The sequence below is a fragment of the Lactuca serriola genome, chromosome 5 (genome assembly GCF_051521515.1).
Source record: "Lactuca serriola cultivar US96UC23 chromosome 5, Lser_US96UC23_V15, whole genome shotgun sequence".
In the NCBI taxonomy this organism is placed as follows: domain Eukaryota; kingdom Viridiplantae; phylum Streptophyta; class Magnoliopsida; order Asterales; family Asteraceae; genus Lactuca; species Lactuca serriola.
In genome coordinates this window covers 249,758,747-249,780,021 of record NC_136412.1, presented here as the reverse complement: position 1 = coordinate 249,780,021, position 21,275 = coordinate 249,758,747, and the positions used below count along the sequence as shown (strand labels likewise).

The 21,275-nt window shown below is 33.7% G+C and overlaps 1 protein-coding gene across 1 annotated transcript in view; it reads left to right on the top strand.

The window, feature by feature from the left end:
* The window catches only part of LOC145051547 (MADS-box transcription factor 23-like), a 30,523-nt gene extending 9,561 nt beyond the window's left edge, over window positions 1–20,962 (top strand). Inside the window, exons 3-8 of the mRNA XM_078999469.1 lie at window positions 19,720–19,781; window positions 19,891–19,990; window positions 20,143–20,184; window positions 20,265–20,348; window positions 20,437–20,546; window positions 20,627–20,962. Coding sequence (XP_078855595.1) covers window positions 19,720–19,781; window positions 19,891–19,990; window positions 20,143–20,184; window positions 20,265–20,348; window positions 20,437–20,546; window positions 20,627–20,654 — 426 coding nt within the window. The 3' untranslated portion in view covers window positions 20,655–20,962. The remainder of the gene's footprint in view (window positions 1–19,719; window positions 19,782–19,890; window positions 19,991–20,142; window positions 20,185–20,264; window positions 20,349–20,436; window positions 20,547–20,626) is intronic.
* Window positions 20,963–21,275: the final 313 nt, after the last annotated feature.

The following is a 21,275-nucleotide window of genomic DNA, read 5'->3' as shown; positions in this document are numbered from 1 at the left end:
TACTCCGTATAAAGTTTGTTCTAGAGTTAGAGAACATGGAAATCTGGTAATAAAATGTGATATATGATTAAGATTCTGGAATCTTCTTCGACAATCCGATTGTGTAAAGTTCAATTTTCCAAAATGTTATGACTAACATTGTTTTGAGTAAAATGTCTGTTTAGTTATTATTTAAATAGGCTAGCAAGCATACGAAGAAATAAGGAAATACACCTTAAAAAGGTTACAACAGCATGCATACCAGTCAAGCACTTTGCTTTCATTATGGTTTTTAATTAGTCCACAAAAAAACTAGGACATATAGTTGGGAATAAACGCATAAAAGAACATATGTGAAAATGCTGCTACTAATTAATTTACTAAACTAACCCTAATCAAAATATTAAGTCTTAGGTAACATATGTGAAACTGCTGCTACTAATTAATTTACTAAACACCAAAGGGCCTTTGGCCTAACGGTAAGGAGTGACTCTCTCAAATGACAGGTCACGGGTTTAAGTTTCACCAGGAGACATAGATGGTGTTTAGGATTAGATTAGGAGTAGGATAGTGTTTCAAAATAATAATAATAATAATTTCCTAAACTTATTAACTTGTAGGGGTTTAGACTTCATCTTTTTGAAGTCCCCTTCCTTCCACACATCATTCAAACCTTCAATAGAAGCAACCATATTGTTCGTATCATCATCAAACAATTTCCTGCATTTGTTTTCTGCAAGAAAAAAAATCTCACCAAGATTTTTTTTACTTGGTTTCATACACCACACATAGAAACTTGCAATCACAAAGAACAAACAAGCCTTCATTAATTAATCTCCACTTGTTGGAGATCATCGCTCAAGTACTTATTCTCCTTTCGGGTCTTTAATTATGCAAACACCACCTTAAAATTGATTAGGATCAACCCTACCAATCAATAATCGAATTATTTGAGTAACAACCAAATTAACTCTTTCATCTTATGTAAATTAACATCCAGTGCATCAACCCACTAAAAGCTTCTTGATTTTATTCCAGCAACCAACACGTCCCTAATATATATCGATCATACATGCACAACTTAAATCTCTCTCTCTCTCTCTCTCTCTCTCTCTCTCTCTCTCTCTCACACACACACACACACACACACAATATGTTTTTCATTTGACAAATCTTCCATGCATCCACTTACGAAATGTGATCAAATTAAGATATCTAAATTGATCTTCGAAGCTGTACCACATGCATAAGAACTTGTAGCTGTTCTCACTTTAATAGAAACAACTACAAATATGCAAATCTAAGATTCACGCCATACAACATGCGATGTATTTTCTACACGGATCTTCAAATTGTGAAGGCTCTAATACGACTTTGTTAGGATTAAACCCAAAAAACAACATATATAGAAATATGTAGAAAAGTTTCAACGTATATACCCACTGTAAAAGAAGGAGAAGGATTCTTTAAAACAAAAACTAAGATTTTATTAACCACTTCAAGAGCAACATCTCAGAGTATATTCATTCAAATATATATGTTACAGAGTTAGTTGAGAGAAACAACACAACCCTTCGAAATTGTTGTGGCTTATTGAACTGGCGTGCCTTGTTAGTTTAAGTGCAATAAAAACAATAAAACAATCTATACTTTGTGTGCTAATGCAAGTGGAAACTCCAAATAGGGGAAGAAAAAGAAAAATTACTGGGAATGCAAGAATTAATTTGGGACGAGACTTATAACTTGATTAAAATTAACCTAAACATATCCTCTATTTATACTAATAATATTAGACTCATAATCTATCACAAAAGTTGCATAAATGTAACTTTCTTAGAATAATGTACTATCCTATTAAACCGATTAATCTAACAATCACTCACGTTCAATAATGAAACGTTCCTATTAAGAATCGATCGGTTTGGTCATAGTAGTGTGATTCCTCTTCAAGTAGATTTGCCTCTTGTTTCTCCTATTTAGGAAACTCATGGTTGTAGTGACCAAATTCACCACATTTGTACCATTTAACATGACTTTTATCCTGGACACGCTAATTACCATCTCTACTCTCCCTGGACCGATAACCTCTTCCTTGGCTACATCCAAAGTCATCCCGATTTGAACCTCTATTCCCACAATGCTGACAAACATCATTGCTTCTTTACCGACCAACAACCCACCTTGAATGTCCTTCACTTTCTTAGTTCCTTTTATATGCTCTTCTTATGCCTTCAATCTACCAACAACTCATTGAATAACATCGAATTAATCCAACTCGAAACATTACTCTATTGAAGCCATGATTTAAAGAAACAAATTAGAAAAATGGGCAGGAAGAAGAAAAAGGACGAAAACAGAAAAAAAGTAATTTTCAGTTGATAAAAGCTTAGTCTCCAAGTAATCTCCTATTCCCCTGTTTCTACATGTGCAAATTTCTTTTTTCTGTTTTCATCCCTTTTCTTTGTCCCTCCTATTTTCCTTTGTTTCTTTTACCTTGGTGAATAAGTTGCTGGTCTGAAGCTGCCCCTTATTGCCTACATGGTATCAGAGTGGTTTGGTTAAGCGGGTGTGAGTCGGCTTTGATTACAAGTTGAAGAATCTCAATAACAACACCGGTATTTCTCTTGATCGGGCTTGTTCGAACGATAGTAAGAGACTAACTAGAGGTGTGGGATAAACAAATGGAAAGACATCGAAGCAGGTGTCTTTGATTCGGTTCATTTTTGCGAGTGACGGTTGGCGGTATAGGTGGTCGTGACCTTGTTTTGCTGATGGGTGGAAGAGTGCTCTCGAAACAAGCTTGATTAAAGAGGTTGGGAATATTAAAAGGAAGAATAGTATGTCATAGTTAAAGAAGGAGGTTCGATGTCATATCAAGTTTTGGTTTTAACCCCAACGAATTATTCGGTGTAGGCAGTCAAAGTCAAGTTGATTATGAATGGACACAACATATGAGTACAGTTGAATCGAGGGAGTTATGTTAAGCATATCTTCATATGGTGAGTTACGGCGATCTAAAGTTCTTGCTTTTTGTTTCAAGCGATACCTGAAGATATGTTACTGAAAATGCCGAGCTACAGTGACCCAAAGCAAGTCTGGGATGGACTAAAAAATGGTATTTCGGAGTGGATCGGGTGAGAACGGTTTGACTTCTAACCTTCAAGAGGAAGCTTGAAAGTTTCCGCATGAATAAGGGTGAAACTGTTGATGATTCTGTGACAAAAATATCCGGTTTAGCCTCAAAAGAAAAAAGCATTCGATTTGAGCTTGAAGAAGTGGATTTGGTGAAAAGGTTACGAGACTCAATGCCTAAGTTTTTTCTTGAAATCTTGGTTTCAATAAAGCAATGTTTCGCGTTGCATTCAACGTTATTCGATGATGTCGTTGGTATATTGAAGACCTATGACGAGTGTATCAAAAGAAGCCCAAGACTTTTGTTCTAATTGCAATGAAAGTAAATCAATGCACCCATGGGGAAATCCTACTCATATGACCAGTCTTACGACATCTGAAACAACCTAAACCCACTTCTCGACATGCCCCACCATGCAGCTTGTAGCACTTACCGCAATGGCTCCGACCCTACTGGCCTCTAGTGTGGGAAACATAAGTTTTTGGCTTCTTAACAACATGTGACTTAATATATTCACTTAATAGTTAACTCACATCACTAAGATTCCCACAAAGCACAAAGCAAACAACATTCTTGCAGTAGCACTCCAAGCCACAACACAAACAAAGAAAAAATCATCTAAAGCTCACTGACTATAACCAATGGTAGGAACTTCCACTCTCACTACCGATTGCCTTATGCATGCAAATTTTACACGATATAGGACCAAATAGATTTTCGAATAAAAGACTCTACCCTTCGACCACAAACAATTGAGAAACAAGAAATAAGACAAAATCAGCCATTCTAAGGCTATATGATCCGAATCGTATACAATTCTCAAAGAATACACTTTGCAATTACCTCTACCAATACATATTCCAATTATAGCATTACATTTGATCCTCTTTGGCTACAAGGCATCACATATTAGGCTAATCCATCCAATCACCTGAAAATCCATATTAGCATGCAATTCCAAAAGCTCAAATAATAGGCATATAAAGGCATCTCTCCTAAACATGAAATCATGAGCAGATCCTTAGCCTTATTCTAGCATGCAATTCTCATAACATATATCATAGTAAACATGTATGGGTATTCTGGGAATCACTTACTTGAGCTCGGATGATTGAGCGCATAACATTCCTTTTTCCTTTTATAAAAATCGTTTTAGAATTTGTTTTTCTTTCAAAAGATTACCAATTCCTCAGTTTGAGTTCAGTCACACCTAAGAGTGTGCGTGAGTCCCTCAAACTAAGGCTCTAATACCAACTTGTAACGTCCCAAAAATACTGAGTAAAAATTTGATTTTTGGAATAAGTCAAAACCCTTGATACGTTATCTCAAAAGATGTTTAGAGTAAAAGTATTCTCAAAACATCATAGCAAAATTATAAATAGTCATTGCGGAATAAATCATCAAGGGATGTTGTGTGATCAATCCAGGCTATTCTCTTTTAACGCTGCAAGTACCTAAAATCATAAACATAAACCATAAGCACAAATCATAGTGAGTTCGCTAAAATACAACATACAATATACGTATACATGTAATAACATGTGTTTGTGTCAGTTTCGTATCAACCCTATGTGACAACATGTAGCTGTGTCGGGTCTATATCAACCCCAGGGTCTATATTAACCTATATAACAACAAGTAGCTGTGTCGAGTCCAAATCAACCCTAGGATTTGTATAAACCCTGGGTCCATAATGACTCTATATAACATCACGTAGCTGTGTTGGGTCCGTATCAACCCACATACATAAAACATACAAACACATCAACAAGAGTCACAAATACAACAAGCACATATAGGCATATCAACAAATGTCACAAAGAAAACTGTCATCCTACAACATGATCTAATGGGATGAAATTGGTTCCTTCAAACCACGAGTATAGTTTAAAGACTCACCTGAATCACGATGCTGACTAAACCCTCGTGCAATGTCGCATTATTGACAACCAACAACTCTCATCGCCAAAAGATGGTTCAAAACACCTCCTAACAATCCACACAAGGCAAACCCTAAGTCTACCTTCTAAAAAAGTAGAGATTGACCAAAAAGTCAACCCATGCCAAAAGGCAATGGTCAAAGTCAAAGGCTAGAGTTGACTTTAGCTGACCACCACATCGTGGCCTTCCTTAGTCATGTCGTGACATTCACCCTCCATGACGGGGTGACCTATAGCCACGCCGTGGGCATTGGATTTCCAGCAGCTTAATAGATTAAGTTGCCTTCCTTGATTCCAAGAGCTCCAAACCTCAGGTCAGGTCCAAACTATGGTTTAAATGAATAAAGTTTCATACTTTATCTATTAAGACACCATTGTGGTCAAATGCCACACTATGGCTTTACTTGGCCACACCGTTGTGGTCCAAAAATAATCACACGACCGATTTAACCATTGCCATTTCGTGGCCACCCTGTGACACATTGTTTCCTTTTAAACTCCTCTTTAGGTCCTTGCTACAATTATGTTTAACCAATCTAGATACGGGTGTTACAATCCTTCAACATGTCATGATATCACGTCTTCTTTATCTCTTCAACAATAGCATACTGTGGAGACAACATGGAACTCTCTCGGAACTTAGCGGAGATCTCTTCTACAATCTTTGTAGTCTGATGAAGGTTTTGAAGCTCCATCCCTATCTGATGCTCCTTAATCATTGGTATAAACTCCTTGTGAAATCTTATAACAAAATCCCCCAAGAAATGGCCACCACCGCCTCAGTCCCCACAACATGACCGGCCTCCTCCCAACAGTTTCAGGCTTGGTCTCTCAGAAGGCAGGAGGCAAATCCCACCTTTTCCCCCTCAAGGTAGAAGCTCGTTCACTGAGCATTCTCCATGTTAGCGATCCATCGGTAGCTGGCAATGAGGTCATTAGCCCTAAAGAATTCTAGAGCTCCACATACCTTAAACTCCCTAAACGAGGTAGTCCGTGCTCCTATCTGCCCCAAAGCAATCTCCGCCCGAAGGGCTTTGAGTTGCTAGTCTAGAAGCTCCATAATACCCTCCTTTATGGTACTGAAAACCATAGGGGTGGCCTCTATGATACCACGAGTAATATTTGAAGTGATAAACTCGTACACCTGCTCATCAATAGGTACAACACCAACACCATAACCAAATCCAGAAGCTCCTCCCGGGTGGACACCATACTTAACTCTGACTGAAATACAAACATACAAACGATCAAAAAAATATCAAGGAGACTTCCTTCCTACAAGTCCCTTAGAAGTTCTAAGAACATTATTGTCTCAAGTACAAATTTTGTACTTTTAGTAGTACTGGCCTAATACTACCTTCCATACCTATCTGTACTTTCCTCAAGAACCATCCCGGATTACCTAAGTCACCACACTAGTTCTATACACACCATCGCTATGCTAAACATCATACAAATCCTACTATGGCATTTCCTAGGTATTCTCACTTCAACTGCCCTACTATAGCGAGAACCTCAACCAACACTACTGGTTGCCTTATGCATGTAAGTTGTACACAAAACAGGATGACTATCGAATAATGATCTTACCTTAAATCCACAACAAACAAGGAATATGAAATGAGGCTAAACCGATCATTCTAGGGGTATATGAACCTAATATTATACAACTTTTAAAGCATACGCTGAGCAATTAACTAAGTCGATATCAATTCAAAGTAACATATAACATCGAATCATCCTAGGCTATAAGGCATCACACAAACCAGACAATTATATCATATGGGAAAGTATCCTTAGCCCTATTCTAGCATGCAATTCATAATCGTAACACAAGGGTTTGAGTATATTGGGAGTCATTTACTTGAGCTTGGCTGATTGCATGCATCGCACCCATTTTTTACTTAGCAAAATCTTTTTAAAATTTCATTTCCTTTTTGAAAAGATTATCAATTCCCCAGTTTGATTTCTGACACACTAAATAATGCCCCTGAATCCCTCAAACCAAGACGCTGATACCAACTTGTAACAGCCCAAGAACAATCATAAAATTTTTTGTTTTAAAAACCATTTAATTCAGATATCAGTTATCACAAAGTCAACCAAAAAATAAAATGTCAACAAAACACCAGAGTACAGATGAAAACAAGTGCATAATCATGAGGTTGATGTCGTGCCATCAGATTGGTCCCTTCCCTCTTGTACTGGAAGTACTTGAAATCATAAACATAAACTGTATACACAAAGATTAGTGGGTTCCCCAAACTATCACATACCATAATACAACTAGGCCTAGCTTTGAGGTATAATCCAACCAAACATACAATTATAGGCCCAACCCTGGGGTTTATTTTAACCCATCATATACTCATGGGACCATCCCTAGGGTTTGTTTCAACCCAACATATAATTATGGGCCCAACCCTAGGGTATCTTTCAACCCAATCATACAAACATGTAAGAGTCACAAATACAGTTAGCATCCTGCATACACAATTTATCGGGTCCACATTGGTGCCTTCGACCCACAATCATAGTGAGAAGACTAATCTATAATTGATGATAACCGAATCACACACTCGAGCTACTGCTACCACGACTCCTCACACTGATCATAACCCAAATTTAATCCTAATTAAGAATCGGGATTTTAACCCATAATCAATCATCCAATTATTCTTTGATCTTACTAAGGGAAAAAGAGCACTTTACCCTTCCTATATATGACCTAACTACAGAAGGCCCAAAGCCCTTAATGAACCAAGGCCCAAAATCGTCCAAATGATTTATGGGAGTACGCCTAACATACTTTCTATTACGCCCAATGTACTGTTTGATCTCGGAATGGTTATGGGGCCACAACCCACTACGCTCAACGTACTCATGGGTTACGCCCAACGTAACCACATGAAGTCCAAAGTCTTAACTAAGCTCTTAATGCTTAAATACCCAACGTCCAAACTTCATATCCAAATTTTAGATGCTTGTCGCAATGCCTAAACAAATAATAATATAAATGAAAATATTGCTCAAATGCACTAGGGGGTAGTACATGAAAGCAGGATCGAATCCACAGGGACACGCCCTAAGTTCTACGCCTCTCTTGCGTAAGGCACACACTAATTTAAAAAAAATGGGGGATTTTGTTGATTGTTAAAACTAAATTGGACTGAAATTTATAAAAGGAAAATGCAATTTAAATACTAGGGTAAAATCCAGAAAGTAAAAGCAAGTTCAGTTTCGCGGTGACTCTCCTAATCATACACATAACCTTCAACACGATAATTGAGTTGTGTACTGTTTAAACTAGTACTGAAAATTATTAATAAGCTCTAACAATTTTCTTTTACTAAGATGTTTAACCAAAACAACCTCTTTTACATAAACCTTATTTTTACTGAATTAATTAAAGTTAGTCCTAACGCAGAATCAATCTAATATTAGTTAATTTTACTGATTAATAAAGACAATTACTGATCTAGACAAATTAGATAATTGGAATTCTTCGATAACAATTAAATAGGTCAACACAAACTGAATCAAAATCAAACATTCAATTAAGCATAAAACTGATCAAACTAAATAATAAACACAATCAAATAAAGTGCCTAATGATTACTTGCACAAAAAGTCGGGTTGTTTACGAAACTAAAATCTTGGGTTTTTATCATGACACGGAAAAAACCGAATTACAAGAAGTAGAAAAAAAACCTAACTAATAAATCTTACTAAACGGAGATCAAAATCGAATTGTGTTCTTCGGATCTGTGTTTGGCACTCGAAAACCTCTAAAAATCGCCTCTTAGTTGTCTGGAATCATGAATGGTCGAAAGTTAGGGTTAGGCTTGTATGAATTTTAAGATGGCTAATTTATACGTACAATAAAACACGACTAAAAATTCAATCGATTTTTTTTGGCAGGATTGGCTTTTTTTTTTTTTTTTTTTTTTTTTTTTTTTTTGGCTTCGATCAGATTTTGGCTCGAAGCAGTGACTTATTGATTTTTGAAATTTCTGATCCTTGAAGTATTTATTCAATCGAATTTTTTGGCTTTTCTTTTCTTTGACTGAAAACAAGCTGATAAATCTTCAAAACATAAATTCAATCAAAAATTTGTATATCTGATCTAATTTCTTGAATTTTGTCCGAAACGTTGATTTTTCCTCGATTAAACCAACTTCCAAGCTCCAATTTGGCTCCAAAGCTCCATCAAATGCATCCTCAATTAATGTGTTTCATATTCTCAATCCTTGCTAATTTGCTGTGAAAATCATAACAAAAGTGAGTAGTATGTGCACTTTTCAAAAAAAATGAGAAACACACAATTCGTAATAAAACAAAGGGAAATAGTTAGCATTTAATAAGAAGATAATGACAAAAATGTGCTAATATGCATCTAACACTAACCCTAATGAACGTCTAAAAATATAAAGTTACAACCTTTATGCCTTTGCACGGATATGAAGGGTCCAAAATCCAATCCTAAGTCTTATTTTTGATGCAAAAGCTTAATAGTTTTAATATGTATGAATGGGAAAAACCTAGATCCCAAATTTGTGACTCACAAGGCTCTGAAATGAAGGGAAACACTACTCATTAGGTATGTAGTTGCTCAAACTCCTAAGATCTAAGAATATGGGACAAAAATGAACAAAGTATACTAAATAGCAAGATTTAAAGGGACATGCATCAAGTCCAGAGCTTTATACCTTCTGGAGGTTGCTATAGGTGTGCAAATCCCATATCGAATATTGTTTATAACTCCCAAATGCGCTCCAAAGATCACCTTCGTTCAAGAATAGACACACAACACTCAAAAAGTTGAATATCTCACCTAGGAAAGTTAGGGTTTGTAAGGGGGGGGGGGCATTTAGAAAATGGAGGTTGAAGGTAAAGGAGGGCTTAAGGTCATAATGTCATTTAAATAGGACCCAAACCCTAAAAATTAGGATTTGGGATCTTTATGAGTACACTCATCGTACTCATACATACACTTAGCGTATGCAAAAGAACCCACATCACCTTTTTAATGAACTACGCTCGGCATACCCATAAGATATGCCCAGTGTAAGGGCTGAAATTGCAATACTTTTACACTTAAAGCCAAAAATGAAAAGTACTTGGAACATGGGTGTTAGAACTTAGCTGCCACTATCTTCTTTACCTAAACATACTTTATTATTTTGCACTCTTACAAGACGTGAATAGTTGATTTGTCCACATCAATACATAAATGACATCTCAAAGATAATATAAAAACCCCAAGTTATAAGATTTATCCTAGGTAACTATGCAATCTTCTAATGTTTACAAACTTTTGAGGAGGATTGTTCCATCTCCAAGCGTGCTTAAGTTTCTTGGAATCACACCTCATAGAAGTTCTTTTTATAGAAGTTTTAGAAAAAACCATGGATTAAACCAAATTCCAACTCCATTTATCTAATTCTTTGATGTGTTGGAAGTCATTAATAGATTCTATAAGTGATTTAAATTGAGTAAGCTCGACATTACCATTAGGCTCTCTTGTAATATCCCATATTAAATCATAAGGTATAAACATAATAAGATGACATCATTTGTAATAATGTCAAGTCTAACATAATTTAGGTCTAATATATAATGACACACATATCAAGGAATACTTGTCCACCATGGGGTTATAAAAATATTAACATGCCATAGTTAAGCATTGTATAGTTATAGAAGACCATAGTTTTAAATAATGTCTAGTTGTTCCTAATTTCTCCATATTAATCCTCTAGAGTCCGTCTTCTAGATGTCGTAAAAGTTTTTTTCTAGGAAACTAAGTCCTATAAAGATTTACATTGGAACTTGAATTACATGGGATTATTTATAGTAATACACAATACAAAATTCCCTTATGAGCTATATATGTTTTTGACACAATATATAACCATTTCAAATTCTTTCAAAGAAACATTTTATATGCCTAGACCATCAAGTATCATAACTAAACATGTTTCAAATTCAATGTGTACATGAGTACACCTCTTTCTACTCATCAATACAATCACACACCATGTCATATAATGCATGATGATATGATAACGAAAGCTTTTCTTATCCGAAAATTTTCATAAATTCATTCTCAAATCATAACATACCTTAATATATATATATATATATATATATATATATATATATATATATATATATATATATATATATAGTAAGTTCATTCAATAAAATATAATGAATATATTCCATGTACTCCATAATATTAAATTTTCCATTCACTCATTTTAGAAAGTTATCCTATTCTAACTTTTACCTTGATCTTGATCAAATTTCATTTCCAAACTTATCACGTTGTTCATAGACATGTGACAATTATTACAAGGAGTTCCAATAATACTAAATATAACATACTAATTTCAATTTGTTCAAATTCATATTGTTATCTCTTTCGTATGACACTTATATCGCGTCTTACCTTCATTTCTCTTGTACAAATATTTTCTTTCATTTACATCATACATATAATCTTTTTAAAGCATTAATTCTCACATTTTTAGCATAATTGTCCAATTTTCACTTGTTGGTTAAACAATTGAATTCTTAATAACATTACATACCCATTATCATGTCTATATTGAAAATTTTTATATCAAAACTAAAACAATTTATCATTATATTTATATTTTTGTATATTTTAACCAAGAATTCATTCATCAAAGATGTTCAAATGGGTATTGCCTTAACACATGCTAATAGTCAAAATCAATGCTTAAATTATGTTTTTATAGCAAGTAATGATGTCTGTACAACTTGTTTCTATATCTAGTTGAAATTTTATCATGCAAGTAAAGTTCCTACATTTAGAAACCGTCAACTAATCATAAATAACCTTATTTTTTCTAAATGGAAGTTATATTATGATACCATGCCTCGATCAAATGCTTGATTATTGATTATATTTGTTAAGCGCAATTTGTTTCACATTCTTTAAGCTTTACACAAACTAACTACACCAAAAATCTCTATTAAATTGTTTATAGAAGTTATGGATAATGATAGATCTTTCCCTACTTAAAGTTTTATGGTCAAGAAAATTCAATAGATAATATCTAACTTAAACCTTGTAAAATAAAGCATATACAAACTATTGTGAGATTTTCATTTTCGGCTACTTTTTAATCCTTTGACCAAAAAATCACATTTAGTGTTTATACACTTCCTATATATGTATTAACATATTCACAAAATCCAAATGTCTCAATATTGATGACATTAGGTGCTTATCCAATTTAGTGTATCTACAAAACACTTAGAATTTTATATACTTTTATATTCATGTCAGTTTTAGGAAATATATTATTAAATTCATGATATTCTAAGCATTATGAAGTTACCATGTTTCTTATATGGCTTTTACAAGTGATCTTTATATTTTACTTCGTTATTTAAACCACAAAGCATCCTAAAATATGTTTCTTGTCTCATAATTTGAGAAATAGCAATGTACTTTACCAATCTAATTGAAACAACCTAATATAAAGAATTATATAACATGTCTAATTGTGATACTCATCGAGACTCAACATAAAGAGTATTAAATGACATCATTTAATAAATATGTACAATAACATCTTACTTTTAAGTTTACAACTTTCCATAATACTTTATAAATTTTCAAGAGTTATCCATATAAGTTAAACTTATCACTAAATAAGATTTTTAGGATGTTACAAATATCCATCCTGTACAAGGATCTCATCCTTGGAATCACATCTTTGTCCACAAAGTTTGGGGATCTTTTCTTTATATCGTTCGTTATCGCTTAAGAATGATTTATTCTATCTCCATTCTTCCATTTTACCAACATAAGTTTAATTTACTTGTTTCTTAACTTCTTTTCCGTTGTCTATCGTATGGTTTTTGGTTCTTCAGTTATCTTATTTGGATATTTAACTTTTAAAGTGATCAACGAAACAATCTCTTCATATTTCCCCAAATACTTCTTTAAATAACATACATGATGTGTATCATGTATTCCTTTAAGTTACAAAGGGGAATCAAGCTTGGTTTCTTATGATCATATTGCTTTGACACTTTAAATGGTCTAATATACCTAGGAATTAGTTTACCTTTTTTTTTTTTCAAACATCATATCTTATTTACAAGGTGACACTTTCAACATTTCAAGGTCACTGATGTTTAAATTGAATGGTCTTCTTTTCAAGGTTGTAAGGCTGCTTTATATATCTTTGTTATTGTCATGTTTGTTTAGATTGTATTTATTTTCTCATTTTCACTCTAATTACCTCCAATCATGTAACTTTCTTTCTCTAGCTTCAATCCAACACAATGAGTTTCTACACCTTCTTCTATAAAATGTTTCATAGGGTGGCATATCAATGTTATAATGGTAGGAATTTTTGTAAGGAAATTCTACCAAGGGTAAATGTTCGTCTCACTTGCCATTGTTATCAGCCACACAAGACTTTACCATGTGCACAAGTTGCACAGTTTGAAACTTTGGTTTTATAATCGACCACCAATAGCTTCATATTAAATCTCTAGAAATCTTTATACTACTAGGGTGAATATAGTATGTTGATTGGTGTGATTATTCCATAATCAAGAAATGATTTCCAAACTTAGCAACTTAAACTCGATCCATGAATAGTTTCAACCTTTGACTATTTTCACCAAATCCAAAATTTCTTCCTATCCTTTCTTCACCTTTTCATTCTTTAGTGGACTAATTTTTGCATTCTCGAGCCTTTAAGTGAGATTTGAAACTAATTCGATTCACATTAATCTTCCTTTAATTAGATTTTATTTTGTATTTTTCATCTCAAGACATCAACCACTATATTAACTTTTTCAAGCATGATAAATTATCTCACAATCATAATAACTAATAAGTTTAATCCATATCATTTGCCTCATATTTGAAGTCTTTTTGTATAAACATTTACTATAAGCTTTTGAAATCCGTGTAGATCTTGCATTTATCCTATAAAGGTAGTGCCTCCTTATTTTCAAAGCCAGCACAATAGCCACATACTTTAAATCATGAGTCTTGTTTTCCTATTTATGCATATTTCAGTTGCCTAGAAGTATAGACAATTACCTTCATATTTGTATAAGAACGCATCTAAGGCCCTTGTTTGGCGTATCACTGTACATAATAAACCCTTTCATTACTTCAGGAAAGGAAAATTTTATTTTAACATGATAAATATTTTTTTGTTTCTTATCCTAAAAATCTTTTCTTTATTGGTAAAGGAAGTAAGTGGCACACCAATGTGAGAGAAATCTTGAGTAAATCTTTTATTGTAGTCGAAAAAAGCAAGAAAATTGTTCACTTAAGTTAGAGTCTTAGGAGGTTCCCATTTCAGCACCACCTCTATCTCTAATATTTCCACCTTGATTCCCTTACAATAGATGACGCATCCTAAGAATTGAAGTTCACACATCAAAAATTTATACTTTAAGATTTTAGCATACACTTGCTATTCTTTCATGACTTGTAAAACTTCCTTCAAATGTTGTTCATGCTCTTTTTCACTTTTGGAATAGTTGAATATGTCATCGATAAATACAATAACTGATTTATTAATAGACATCTTGCACACACAATTCATCAAGTCTATAAAAACAAAGATGTTTTTTGTGAGATCAAAAGGCATCACATGAAACTCATAATGACTATAAAAATTCTAAATGTTATCTTTTCAACATCACTTTCTTTCACTCACACTTGATGATAACCAGAAAGTAAATTAATCTCTGAAAAGTTTTCTTCTCTTTAAAGTTAGTCAAAGAGATTAGGGATGAGCATAGGCGGGAACCCGCCTCATTTGACGAGAACCGGAACTGGCGGTTCCTAGAAAGTTAGAACCGGAATCGGAACCGCTCTAGGCGGTTCTTAAATTTTTGGAACCAGTCCCAGAACTGGCGGTTCCAGTTCCGGGAGCGGATAACCCGGTTACATTAACTTTGGTAACTTTTGTCAATAAAACCGCAACTTAGTTCGATCCAAATCAAATCAATTCGGATCAAAGAGGGACATAATCGGACCAATATATTCTAAACGGGTCTAAGTAACACACATATTTATATGAAATACTAATATATATATATATATATATATATATATATATATATATATATATATATATATATATATATATATATATATATATATATAAACCGGTTTCGACGGGTACCCAGCGGGTAGCGGTTCCGAAAAAATGAGAATTGGAACCGGAACAGCTTAAGGCGGTTCCATAACTTTCTTAAGCAGAACCGGTAGTTCCAAGGCAGTTCCAGTTCCAAAAACGGGTACCCGGTTCCGATGCTCATCCCTAAAAGAGATCATCTATCCTAAGTAAAGCATATCAATTCTTGATAGTCACTTTATTAAATTGCTAATAGTCTATGTACATATGCATACAACCTTTCTTTTTTACAACAAACAAGTGCTTCCTATGGTGAATAACTACGCCTATTAAATCCATTATGTAGAAGTTCTTGTAATTAAGACATTAAATAGTGCATTTTTATAGGAACAAATCGATAAGGATCTCATGTAATCGATGTAGCTCTTGGAATGAGATGAATATGGAATTCCATTTGCCTTCCAGGTGGAAAACATGGAAAGTTATCAAGAATATCGAACAACCTTAAATTATATTCTTTTCTTTTAGACCATCCAAGTCATAAGCTAGAAATCATGTACACCATTTCATAATCCACTTATTAGCCTTGATTATCATAATTCGAACTTGCATATTTCTTTACTTTTTGCCACAACCACATAGTATGATAGACTGATTGGATCCTAGCCAATCTATTCCCATAACTACATCAAACCGCATAATTCCCATGGGTGTAAACTAGCATTAAAATTTTTTTCCATCAATTTCTAAAGGTTGTATTGGGTGTATGGTTGCTAACTCTCTATTTTTGTTTCATATTACTTATGCATCATCTAAAGCTACAGTGGCCATGATGAATTTTTTATGAAATTCTAGATACAAATGAGTAATTAACACTTGAATCGAATAATACATATGTCATAGATAACTAACAAGTATTGTACTTGAAACAACATCATTATCCTCCTTGACTTCTTCCACCTTATTTGAAAGAGTAATCAACACTCGAATTGAATATGAAATGACGCACCATTGGCATCACTAATAATAATAGACATATAAAAAAGATAAAAGATTGGATACTTTTTAGGTACCCTTCATAATCGCAAGCAATCATTTTCGAACTCTAATTGATCTACTTTCACCGACGTACTTGTATCCCTTTTGATTAAGAAAAATAAGAGATTAAGTTTCTTCTTGCTGACATATTTATAACCCTTTCAATTAAGAGAAATGATATATTAATTTTGTTTTCAACTTTGGGACATGCTTTGCATTCTCAAGAGTACGAACAATATCATTAAACATCTTGTTATGAATATTTCCAACACCTTCAATCGCTGCAAGCCACACCATCTCCAATACAAATGGAGGCAAAATAAGGATTACATATATGTGGGGAACCACTCTATATTAGGACATATATGGTGGATAAACCTAAAATCAAGAATATCTTCCGATGATGTACCTTTATTTAGAATGGCTAGAAGCTCACTATCACCACCTTCGAATCCACTTTCTTGACTTGAGTCATTGAGGTATTTACCCTTAAACAGTGGCTTTGTTCTTGTTTTTCAGTTTATAAAACTCATTAATTTTATGTCTACTATTGTAACAATAGTTCCAATAGTTTCGTTTTACCTTATACTTTGCTCTTTTAGTGATTGATTTCTTGGAAACTCTATCATTAAATATTCCCTTTATATTAAGGTCTCCAGGATTTTGGATCTCCGTAATTGAGGATTTGTTTTAATTTCTCTTTAGAACATAATGATACATAATTACCTTGTCCAATGTAAGAGTATGTCGACACCAGTTGGGGCTAGCCTACTTGGCTAACAATGTGTCTAACAAGGAGATCATGAGTTCAATTATATGTGGCTTTCTACATTTTGAAGCATCAACTGGTGTTAAGCTTCGAACAACCTTTGGAAGATTACTTGCTCTCATCATACTTACGGCCATTTAAACAATGGTTTTATTTTTCATTTTAGCAATTAAAGGATACATCTCCTGGGTTTAGTAATTGAGTTTTTAATAGGAAACATTTTGTTCAGTGTTAGTGAAATGCTAAGAACGGGAACTTATCCTGGATCAAACAATAACAAGTAAGTTCCATAGATATATGATGACATAACAAGACTACCATGCTGACATCACAATGCTCTATATAAGTAAACAACAGATTGTGCTCCAAACTGGATCACCCATTAGGGTTCAAGTTCACTAATGCAACTACTACTTATCAGTTAGCTATCTTAATTGATGATCATCATGTACAAAAGGGTTCTTACTTCCCAGAAACAGCATAAACTATGGCACAAGATTATGCAATTCCATCTGGAGGGCTCATGAATCTAGTTGTGATACATAGTATGTGGATTCATGGTTATGAGTGTTTCCAGATATGAGATGTGCAAGTAAACTAGACAGAAAGGTGGATGAAGTCATCACTGGAGTGGTAATATTAAGATCTTATATGTTGGAAGGCCCCACTTAAATGCCTGAGTTATAAATCTGGAAAATCAAGGAGCTTAGATATGCACCCTTATCTTGCCCTTCATGATTTTTCTGTAAGATTGTATTTAGGTAAAATTATGGAAGTTAGGATGGACTGGTGGGTTTTGAAAAGCAAAAGAGTAGAAGCTGAAAGGCTACTATTTTGTTGATCAGAGTTTGAGTTTGCAACAGTTAAGACCCAGCTGATACCTTTATGTTTACATTTGCAGAAATTGAAGAGCAACAAGATGTTAGAGTGCTGTTCAACTTTCAAGCCTCAGAACAATCCCATTGAAAGATAGTTCGTTTGTCTTGATCATCTTTATCTTGTAGAAACAAAAACAAATATCAAATAAGAGATGAAGGAACTTTTGGTTCCAGTTTACAGGGTACTGGAGAGCCTACACAAAGATGGTAAGATTAAACTCCAATTTAATCGGATGTTGTGTTGCATCATGGAAATTACACTAGGCCAATAGGACCTCATTATCAACATTGACTTTTGGGGAGCATATTGACCTTAGGGGTGTTTGAAAGCCTCTAAGTGCATTCAGCACGTTTGATACAGCCTCTGAATGGTCAAAGAATCCTGCCTTCACATGGTTGGAATCATTAAGCACTAAATACTTCAGTTTTATCAAATAGTTGATATGCTAATGACAGACATATTTCCTCTCAGAGTGTAACACCAGATATTCTCACCTTCGGTGATTGTGCCTAAAATGATCAGATAATCATTAGTAGTTTGCATTGCTCAAACTTCCTTCAAAGAGTTAGAATACTGATCAAAAACTGTGTTTGTCTTATTAATTTTCAACAGCAACAAATAGAGTGCAAAGTTAGTTGCAAGCACAGATCAAATTTATAAAACCATTAAGTTAAACATTTAATTGGAACTTAATATTTGGAAGACACTTCCGTATGACTACTATAGGACAGATAAAGTAGGGGAGGTACATAGAAGCCAACATATGTTTATTTTACTTCACTTGATCATAAAACAATGAACAATTGATCTATTTGTAATCCAAGAAATTTATATAAAAGAAAGAAAGAAAGAAAGAAAGAAAGAAAGAAAGAAAAGCTGCCTGAGTTTAAACATTAAGAGACAGTCGACATAGTCATTGATCTACTACACTTCCCCCAAAACTAGTTTTCCACACAACTAATCTGTTGGAGCATCACCACATGACCTCATATTAACTATTTTAAACAAACTATATAGAAACACTAGCAATTATTCCTTACCTTTCATAGATAGTGTGTCAAGTTCATGTTGTGAAACAGTATTCATATGATCGTGTAATACAATGGGGAAATATATACTAACAATATTTACATTCTAATCCCTGAACTAATACTAACAGTCTAATACTGATACTAATGGTCCAATATTAATATACTAACAGTCTAATATTGTGGAAAAAATTTCATCATTCATTGCTTGTTGGATGAAGAAAAGTCCTTTTGATAGTCCCTCAACTGAGCATCAGGTCCCTGACCTCATTTCCCTTGGGCTCAACATACCCATCATTCATTAAGCCCCATAACTCTTAAAACTTAATAAAAGTCTTCATTTTTAGACTACAATATGATAATTTTGGCCTCTGAAAGTTGAGATGAAGAATTTGCTCCATGAAAAAGGGGGAGCTAAATACAAGTGTTATGTGTTTTCAATAAACTTAATAAAAAAAAAAAAAACAGACAAACTTTTTATAATGCAAAAAAATGTCAAAGTTGAAACACCCCCCTTGATCTACCACACTACCCAGCTAGCTTACAACTAGTAACACCTATTAATGCAGTTATATATTGAATCTTTATTCAACACACATGTATCCAAGCAGATAAAGTGCCTTTATATTGCATGCATTCATAAACTAGAGAAGATGTATTCACTTTTCATGCAGTGTTATATAGAAATGATAGTTCATATATATATATATATATATATATATATATATATATATATATATATATATATATACACACACACACACACACACACACTTGAGCGTTTCTTTTTCTGAATCAATAGTTTTGGCAAGGAGAAGCAATTCAACTAAGGCAACAACTTCAATATTTGCAACAAAGCCACAGGTATAAAAAAATCCCTAATCTTTCTTTTGTGTTCCTAAAACAGTATAAAATCATATGATAAATCTTGAAATTTGCTAATATTTCTTATCCAATGACACCATTCTTGCAGGCAGCTGTTGGGAGAAGAACTTTTTGGTTTGAATATCAATGAGCTCCAGAATCTGGAAACCCAACTGGAAAAGAGTCTAAAAGGTGTCAGAATAAAGAAGGTAGTGGATTCTCGTGTTATTGTCATCTACACAAAAATATCAATTCAATTGCTACTAAAAATGGAGACCTTTATTTCATAATCAAACATAAGGATGATCAGTATGTGTATAGTAAAATGAATACTGATAACCACATTTATTTCTTGCTACAGGAACAAGGTTTAACAAATGAAGTAAAAGAATTGCAACACAAGGTACAAAACAAAGAATGATTGTTAATTTCCTTAAGATTATGCATGAAACAGGTTCTGACTTATGATTCATATTGTTTTAGGGGAATCTTGTTGCTCATGAAAATAAAGAATTGCACAAGTCACTAAACCTCCTGCTTCAAGAACATGCAGAACTGAAGGAGAAGGTACTGATCTAGATAATCTTTCCACTTATAATTAATAATTGCATTCTTATCACCCCACTGAGATATACAAATGATCTTCACCCCTCAGGCTTATCAATTGCATTCCAATAATAATGAGTTACATGCACACATAAGTCTCCAGCTAAGCCAACCACAGCCACAGAGGAACTACTTGCCAACAGAAACCATGAAACTAGGGTATGAATATGACTTTACTTTGATTGATTATACAATGATTATGATTAATGCATTTGAATAAATATGAAAACGTATGTCAGGTTACAGTTGAACTCCAAAACATGTTAAAAATAAAAACGCAGATATCAGTGGAATTTCATATCAACTACCAAGCAAGTGCATCATGCTTTGATTAGAGATATGATATGATTGATGCATGAAAAGATACTTTGATTGGTATGATGCATTGTGTTGAATAACTCCAAGATATTGTAAAATAATTTACCATGTAGTGGTTTTATGGCGATGCTGTGTTGATTAACGGTGTAAAGTTGTAATAATTACAAGTATAGAGGTGTGGTTTACAATGTACCAAAATGTACACATTTCTGAAATTGATTAGGCCAGTATTGTGTTGTGTTGTGTTGTAATGTGATGTGATGTTTATCAGCTGTGTACAGATTTGAGCTGCATGGTGATAAGCTAACTGTCTGTCTAGATAAATCATAAATGTAAAGCACAAGTGAATCTAGCAACTACTGATTAATAGCATCTAAAATATTTTCCTACTGAACCAACACCATGAGAACTAGTTTAATACCCATTCAGTGAACGGGTTAACCGATAAATGAATAATAATTAATTGTTTGTATAATATAATTGTCTATGCAATTGATGATGCATTATGTGGTGTCAAATAAACAATAGTTACTCGAAAAGATAAGTATGATGCTGTTATTATATAAAAAT